The sequence below is a fragment of the Apostichopus japonicus genome, chromosome 17, assembly GCF_037975245.1.
Source record: "Apostichopus japonicus isolate 1M-3 chromosome 17, ASM3797524v1, whole genome shotgun sequence".
Lineage (NCBI taxonomy): Eukaryota > Metazoa > Echinodermata > Holothuroidea > Aspidochirotida > Stichopodidae > Apostichopus > Apostichopus japonicus.
Window position 1 is genome coordinate 688,613 of NC_092577.1, and position 8,791 is coordinate 697,403.

Consider the following 8,791-nt stretch of genomic DNA (forward strand, 5'->3'; position numbering starts at 1 on the left):
ATTGCATGTTTGAACCTTTGCATTGTCAGATCATTTAAACTGTCACCCTCTTCCTTACTTTACTTCTAAAAGTAGCACTGTCGACCAGGGGGGTAGGAGCCGGGCACCAGGGGCACGTGCCCACCCCCACTTTTTTTCCAAAATAGCAAATGTGCCCTACTGGTAAAGAAAATGTGCCCCTTTGATGAAAACCTGTCTTTTGGATATCTTAAGCGTTTGTTCATTTTAATATTTTATCTTAATTATTTATTTTTAGACTGCACATGCTATTTTTAAAATGGCATCCCATATCTTTCTGTAGCACGGTTAACAATAAACAATCTCAATAAATAAAAAATCAATGTTGCAGCCCACCATTATAGTATTGATAGCATACTAACACATGATATATATTTAAGTGATATGGCCGGTGTGTATCGGTTTATAGCATAACGAGTGGTGGTTGTGGAATGAGAAAGTGCCACTCTGATGTTGTGCCCCCCCCACTTTTTGGAAACTTTCCCACCACGATTCCATTGGTGACGTCGGGGAAACCCCCGCGTTTGTCATACCATACGTGGTTATTTTTTTCAGGTTAAGATCAAGTCAGAAGTTGCAAAGTGTCTTTCGTTACTTGAGGAACTACTTATTTACGTTTTATTCACGAGTGTACCACACCAATCAAATAAAACTCCATTCAAACTTCAGAGGAGTAGGAGGAGAGTAGGAGAGCATAGGAGAAGGGGTGGAGGGGGAGCAGGAACAAGGGGAGGGGTGAAGGAGGGGAAAGAGGGAGCAGAATTGTTGGGGTATTTCCTAAAATTACTGTAATTCTTGTCAACTTTAAGGCCACTGGCACGCTTTTTGTGTTCTTTCGTTACGCGTTATTGAACTTTTTTCACATATTCATCAAGAGCGGATTTCCCACACAGATTTCGTGGTACCTATAGAAGCCTAGTGGAATTAAAGTGATTATGTTAGCCAAACAATGTGCTTAGTTCATCAAAATATGAAACCCAACTTCTGAACAAGCGAGGATCTGTTTCCGTTAATTGCTGTGACAATGAAATGAATTTAAAGGTTAATATTCTATATAACTGTAAATCCCGTCAATCTCCATGACTTGTGGTGGGTCCTTTGTATTTAGATGCAACTAAAACTTTTAAGGAAATAATACAAGGAAACATAAATATATACTGTTAAATTAATTTAAAGAAAACCTGTCATGTAAAATCCCCCCGTGACATTTTAATAGGAACCAAGAAATAAAGTCGTGTTGATTAGTCCTTTATTAATTCACACAAGGCGAATATCTCTGTTCGTCTTTTCTCGACTGATTAAACTTCAATTACCCACTGAATACACCTTTTTCGGGGTACCTTAATGTAACTCTTAGGAAACAGATGCAGTATCTTGCTACTTGAGTGGGACAGCGATTCTGGAAACCGCCCATTAATTGAGTTTCTATTATATTTTGGCGATCATACCGAATGAGGATAATTAATGAAATGTTTCACAAACACTTTTTTTCAACTTTACTAATATGTTTTAGCAAAAGAGACAATGTACCATAAATCATTGTGCCATATTCAATTAAATCAAGTAGTTGAAGCTCTCCAACAACTTGCAAGAAACATATTCCCTTCAAAAGTGTGTTAGTCTAAAGCGAAGAAATCTTGTTTATTTCTGCCATTAAATCACAATGATGTACATTTGTTAATACATAGTTATAGCAATGAGGCAGCGGGACCAGAAGTGCGATACTTTTCGAGTCTGGTCCCCAGCAAAGTAAAACGAGAAAATACAATGTTATATAGAGAAAAGAAAATACCAAGAAAACACAAAGCAAAAGGACACACAAAGGGGTTTAACAGAACTGGGAATGGAAACATTAATACAAAGCTCATAACAAGGCAGAACTATACGAAAAAAGAGTCATTGTTTAGATAATGTTTAAGATGTCGTTTATAAGATGAAAGTGATTTGCTATTTCTAATGTTTTCACTTAGAGAATTTCAGAGGGCGACACCAGACCATCTAACCTGCGAGAGATACATATGAGTCCTTGATATAGGTGTTTGTAACATATTATAAGAACGAGTGTTGTATGAATAGTATTTATTATACTATTATAATGAAAAAAGTATGAAAAAAATCTGGGAGTGACCCATTATAAAACCTAAAGAGAAAAATCCTATTTATATTTATAGAGCTCATTTAGGGTAAGCAAGTTAAAGTTTTTGAAAAGGGTGCAGAACGCGTGAGATAAAAGAATAGTTGTAATAATAATAAATGAACTTATAAAGCGCTAAAATCTACGAAGTATTCAATAGCGCTGTACAACCCTAATAGAACGCCAACTTGAAAAATGAGTCTTCAAGCAAGACTTGAACTGACTGAGAGTGGGAGAACTCCGCACAGATATGGGCAGACCATTCCAGAGCTTGGGCCCGGCTTATGGAAAGGCACGGTCGCCATAGGTTTTCAGTTTAGTTCTGGGAAAAGTGAGAGTGAGTGTATTTCTAGAACGCAAGGTATAACGAGTATTGACCTGGAAGGACAGATCGTCTGACAAATAGGCGGTTGTAACCTATTAATACATATGCAACATGTTTGCTGATGATAGAAACATGTTTTTCACTTTAGTTTTAAATCAATATACAATCCTAGAAATTTAGCATAATCGGATACACATTCCATCACAAATTACTGAGACTTTTTATTAGTCACAAAATCTGTTGTCAAACACCATTAATGTTGTTTTACTTATTAAGTGACAATCGATTCGATTTTAGCCGGTCAGAAAGTTTGAAGAATTCGTTTCTGACAATTTGAAGAGCATTCTCTAAAGTTTGTGTTGGATAAAAAGAGTAGTGTCATCAGCAAACATAATAAAGGAAACTTTATGCAAAGACGTGTAAATATCATTTATATACATAATAAAAAGTAGTGGTCCTAAAATGGATCCCTGTGGAAAGCCAATATTGCAAGAAATACGTGACGAGATTACACCATTATACGACACAAACTGATAACGAAAAGTAAATAACTCTGAAACCAGGTTAAAGATTTTTTCGTCCGACAACCAAAGATAAAACTCGGTAAATGATAATTTCCATTAAATTCACCAAACCTTTCCAATAGTGACCTCTCTACATCTGGTCAAAATGGTGCAAAGTAGAGTAACCATGGCAACGGATATGTCATTTCATAGTAATTTGTTCAAACGTCTTGTGTTGATCATCGCGTTCAAAATTCAAGTAGGAGACTGCAATCTCTTGTCCGACACAACATAGGGCGAGAATGAATATTGAATACTTATTGAAAGAGGCATTGAGGAAGAGGGGAGGGCGCAGGGAAGGAGCAGAGGAGGTGTAATGAAGATGTAGGGAAGATGCAGGGAAGACGCAGGGAAGGAGCAGGAGGTGGATTCCGGTTGTAGAAGGGAAGGGATTGGAGGGAGATACGTATAGGTTTTTTATTATTTATAAACTTTGTTATCCCCCCCCCCCCCCACCAACCAACCCACTCTCCTTCCCGACAAAGCCTTCTCTAACACAAAAGACGATTTTCAAGAAAAAGTAATACTTCTATTTCATTTTGATTGTTTTAATATTAATAAACAAATACTATATTGACATTACATGATACAACATGTGGTTATAAAGGTGATATTTGAATCGAGAATATTCACGTCAGTGAGCATTTACTAAAGAATCTGAATAATAAAATAAAATATAGGAGCTTTCTCAGACATTTCACTCACTCACATTGTTAACATTAGATTATAGATAAAAAAGATCTAATATATTAATTCACTTCGCTGAAATATATACCAACAATACATTTCTATTGGATCACTAACAATGTAAATAAAATAAATAAATAAATAAATAAATAAATAAATAAATAAATAAATAATGATAAAATCTCAAATAACGCACAATATTTTTCTTGCTACAGTTTCACTATCCTACTGTAAAATAATGTCACGTGAACAGCCACATTTAATTTTTGACAGGAAGTCATCATCAAGCTTATAGTTATTTGAAAGAGCTTTCGATTATATGGTCACGTGATTAGCCGACAGGCACACTCAGGTCTGGGACTGTTAACTGCAGGCATGCGAAAAACTGTTGTTGCCTAGAAACGAAAGTTCAAAGGTCAGACATACATCTGTGACAAAGGTGTTACGCGCTTCACCATCAAATGACCTTCGACCTCAACTGGTTAAGGCATCAAATCGGTGTTCAAGGATGCCGATGTTGGTTATTTATCAAAGAGAGTCTTTATTCAACAGTCTCTTTAATTTCATTCACAGATGGAATAAACTCTCTTAGTTTTTTTGCTATCCTTGTCGCTGTTTCTTTCTTCTCATTTGTTTTTGATTCGAAGAATATGAACTCGTCTAAAGACAGAAGCTCATTATCTAGAAACAAGGAAAAGAATACAAAATTCTTCAATATTCAAATAATTATGATAACTAGTTAAACTAAACAACACATCTAAGAACGTAACTAAATATCATGATCATAAATACAAGTAGTTACTAATTACAACAGGTCAAAGGTCATTTGGGAAGACTCAACATCTCATTCCAGTAATTAAAAAAACTAAATAATTTCAAAATCCAATCAGCACAAATATTGCGCTTGTGTTTGTGTGTGTGTGTGTGTGTGCGCGGGATAGCCTATAAATAGATTAGGTCAAGGGTAATTAACTTTCATTAATCACTAATTAAAAAAATGGTATATTGCCAAGTCGTAGACCCTCATCACAGGAATCTTACTTTGATGTTTGTTTGTTATTCATAATATACACTTGGTACATGTGCCTACAACAAAATGGCCGTAAGTGTACTCCAACGACAAAATTACAAGCGAAAAATAAGCACGTCTTGTGAAGTCTTTTTAATATTAAAGAATCAATTTAAGTGGTTGATACATTTGAGCTAACTCTCTGATCCCTTTACACACACAAACGAAAAAACATACACTCACACACAAACATATACAAAATAAAAATGTAGTAATTGAAGATATTATCTTACCATCCAAATCTGCTTGATCTAGAAGCCTTATAAATTCTCTGACACTATTGTTGCTGAATTGCACCATTGTCCATTCACACGCATCTATAAAACCATCTTCATTTATATCGAATCTGAGGAAGTCTTCTTCTGGTGTCATTTCTTCGAGATGATCGAACAAAGATCTGGAAATAAGTGGACACAATAAATAAGTTAAATGGACACAATAAATAAATTGAGGCAATCGGCTTCACTCTTCAAGAGCATCGTTCAGTTCTTAAATTGTAATGTTATTGTCACAGAACTTGTCAACAGTCTCCAAAACGTCAGTTGATTAAAACAATAAGTTCCTGCATTAAGTTTACACCCACCATACTCTCTTGAAGGACGTTTCTAGCTTTGCCTACTTTGCACAAACGAAACGGGACGGAAGCCATTGTTGTTTATGATATTTTTAACGGTTCATAGATATATGCAAATCGAGACTTTATGGTGTAAAAGGAAATAAAATCGTAGACACCATTTGTCAGGTTAGCTGACATAAAACCAACTTTGCATCCAAACTAGGTGTAATGCTTCATGAAGAGCCATCCAGTGTCTTAGGGGTAAACAAAGGGTAACAAAGAAACCACCCACACATACTGGAACTATCGGCTGATATAAGCCATAATATTGTAACATGCGGACACATAAACAAAGAAAATACGTTACCTTTTAGATTTGCTGTTGTAGTGCGATGCCGGAGGTATATAATTAGCTCCGAGAAATCCTTTACTAGGATTACTCTTCTTATCTGTAGACTGGCTTTGTGGGCCACACCCTAGTACCACCGAAGTAAGACCCAAAAGAAGTAAAAGAGTCTGAGAGAGGAAAGATTCCATCGTTATTAGGTTTCTTGTTTGATGAGCAGAGCTGAGCAATAGAGTGGACGTTTGATGAGAGTGATAATTTTGGGAACAGAACAGGAGTTTATAAAGGGTACAATTTCCTTTATGATTTCAAACAAGAAGGATTTTAACACGTTACGCTCGTTTACGTCATGGTATCTCCGACGTTGCTATACCCTTTCCCTTTTTGAATATGCGTCATATGACTATATTTATCTGATACTGGAAAATGCCATTAGTAATCAGGAAAAGACACTATTCGATGGTTTGTTTGAATAGGAGTTTGAACAGGAGTTTATAAAGGGTACAATTTCCTTCATTATTTCAAACAAGAAGGATTTAACACGTTACGCTCGTTTACGTCATGGTATCTCCGACGTTGCTATACCCTTTCCCTTTTTGAATATGCGTCATATGACTATATTTATCTAATACTGGAAAATGCCATTAGTAATCAGGAAAAGACACTATTCGATGGTTTGTTTGAAGAGGAGTTTGGACAGGGGTTTATAAAAGGTACAATTTCCTTCATTATATCAAACAAGAAGGATTTTTGCACATAACACTCGTTTTACGTCACGGCTTCTCCGACGTTGATATATCTTTATTCCTTTTTTTAATATGCGTCATATGACTATATTTATCTAATACTGGGAAAGTCCATTAGTAATCAGGAAAAGACACTATTCGATTGCATGTTTGAACCTTTGCATTGTCAGATCATTTAAACTGTCACCCTCTTCCTTACTTTACTTCTAAAAGTAGCACTGTCGACCAGGGGGGTAGGAGCCGGGCACCAGGGGCACGTGCCCACCCCCACTTTTTTTCCAAAATAGCAAATGTGCCCTACTGGTAAAGAAAATGTGCCCCTTTGATGAAAACCTGTCTTTTGGATATCTTAAGCGTTTGTTCATTTTAATATTTTATCTTAATTATTTATTTTTAGACTGCACATGCTATTTTTAAAATGGCATCCCATATCTTTCTGTAGCACGGTTAACAATAAACAATCTCAATAAATAAAAAATCAATGTTGCAGCCCACCATTATAGTATTGATAGCATACTAACACATGATATATATTTAAGTGATATGGCCGGTGTGTATCGGTTTATAGCATAACGAGTGGTGGTTGTGGAATGAGAAAGTGCCACTCTGATGTTGTGCCCCCCCCACTTTTTGGAAACTTTCCCACCACGATTCCATTGGTGACGTCGGGGAAACCCCCGCGTTTGTCATACCATACGTGGTTATTTTTTTCAGGTTAAGATCAAGTCAGAAGTTGCAAAGTGTCTTTCGTTACTTGAGGAACTACTTATTTACGTTTTATTCACGAGTGTACCACACCAATCAAATAAAACTCCATTCAAACTTCAGAGGAGTAGGAGGAGAGTAGGAGAGCATAGGAGAAGGGGTGGAGGGGGAGCAGGAACAAGGGGAGGGGTGAAGGAGGGGAAAGAGGGAGCAGAATTGTTGGGGTATTTCCTAAAATTACTGTAATTCTTGTCAACTTTAAGGCCACTGGCACGCTTTTTGTGTTCTTTCGTTACGCGTTATTGAACTTTTTTCACATATTCATCAAGAGCGGATTTCCCACACAGATTTCGTGGTACCTATAGAAGCCTAGTGGAATTAAAGTGATTATGTTAGCCAAACAATGTGCTTAGTTCATCAAAATATGAAACCCAACTTCTGAACAAGCGAGGATCTGTTTCCGTTAATTGCTGTGACAATGAAATGAATTTAAAGGTTAATATTCTATATAACTGTAAATCCCGTCAATCTCCATGACTTGTGGTGGGTCCTTTGTATTTAGATGCAACTAAAACTTTTAAGGAAATAATACAAGGAAACATAAATATATACTGTTAAATTAATTTAAAGAAAACCTGTCATGTAAAATCCCCCCGTGACATTTTAATAGGAACCAAGAAATAAAGTCGTGTTGATTAGTCCTTTATTAATTCACACAAGGCGAATATCTCTGTTCGTCTTTTCTCGACTGATTAAACTTCAATTACCCACTGAATACACCTTTTTCGGGGTACCTTAATGTAACTCTTAGGAAACAGATGCAGTATCTTGCTACTTGAGTGGGACAGCGATTCTGGAAACCGCCCATTAATTGAGTTTCTATTATATTTTGGCGATCATACCGAATGAGGATAATTAATGAAATGTTTCACAAACACTTTTTTTCAACTTTACTAATATGTTTTAGCAAAAGAGACAATGTACCATAAATCATTGTGCCATATTCAATTAAATCAAGTAGTTGAAGCTCTCCAACAACTTGCAAGAAACATATTCCCTTCAAAAGTGTGTTAGTCTAAAGCGAAGAAATCTTGTTTATTTCTGCCATTAAATCACAATGATGTACATTTGTTAATACATAGTTATAGCAATGAGGCAGCGGGACCAGAAGTGCGATACTTTTCGAGTCTGGTCCCCAGCAAAGTAAAACGAGAAAATACAATGTTATATAGAGAAAAGAAAATACCAAGAAAACACAAAGCAAAAGGACACACAAAGGGGTTTAACAGAACTGGGAATGGAAACATTAATACAAAGCTCATAACAAGGCAGAACTATACGAAAAAAGAGTCATTGTTTAGATAATGTTTAAGATGTCGTTTATAAGATCAAATTTATTTGCTATTTCTAATGTTTTCACTTAGAGAATTTCAGAGGGCGACACCAGACCATCTAACCTGAGAATGATAAAGAATGATAGGTGTTTGTAACATATTATAAGAACGAGTGTTGTATGAATGAAATATATATCATTATTATCATAAAAAAAGTATGAAAAACATCTGGGAGTAACCCATTATAAAACTTAAAGAGAAAAAAAATCATATTTATATTTATAGAGCTCATTTAGGGTAAGCAAGTT

The 8,791-nt window shown here is 35.8% G+C and overlaps 1 protein-coding gene across 1 annotated transcript; it reads right to left on the minus strand.

Annotated features, from left to right (window-relative positions):
* Positions 1 to 3,567: 3,567 nt before the first annotated feature.
* LOC139984778 (uncharacterized) lies at positions 3,568 to 5,959 on the minus strand. The gene is made up of 3 exons (XM_071998818.1): positions 5,720 to 5,959; positions 5,030 to 5,193; positions 3,568 to 4,408 (listed from the first exon to the last, which is right to left on the minus strand). Exons 1-3 carry the CDS (start codon positions 5,887 to 5,889, stop codon positions 4,269 to 4,271), a joined length of 474 nt encoding a protein of 157 aa, XP_071854919.1. The 5' UTR covers positions 5,890 to 5,959; the 3' UTR covers positions 3,568 to 4,268.
* Positions 5,960 to 8,791: the final 2,832 nt, after the last annotated feature.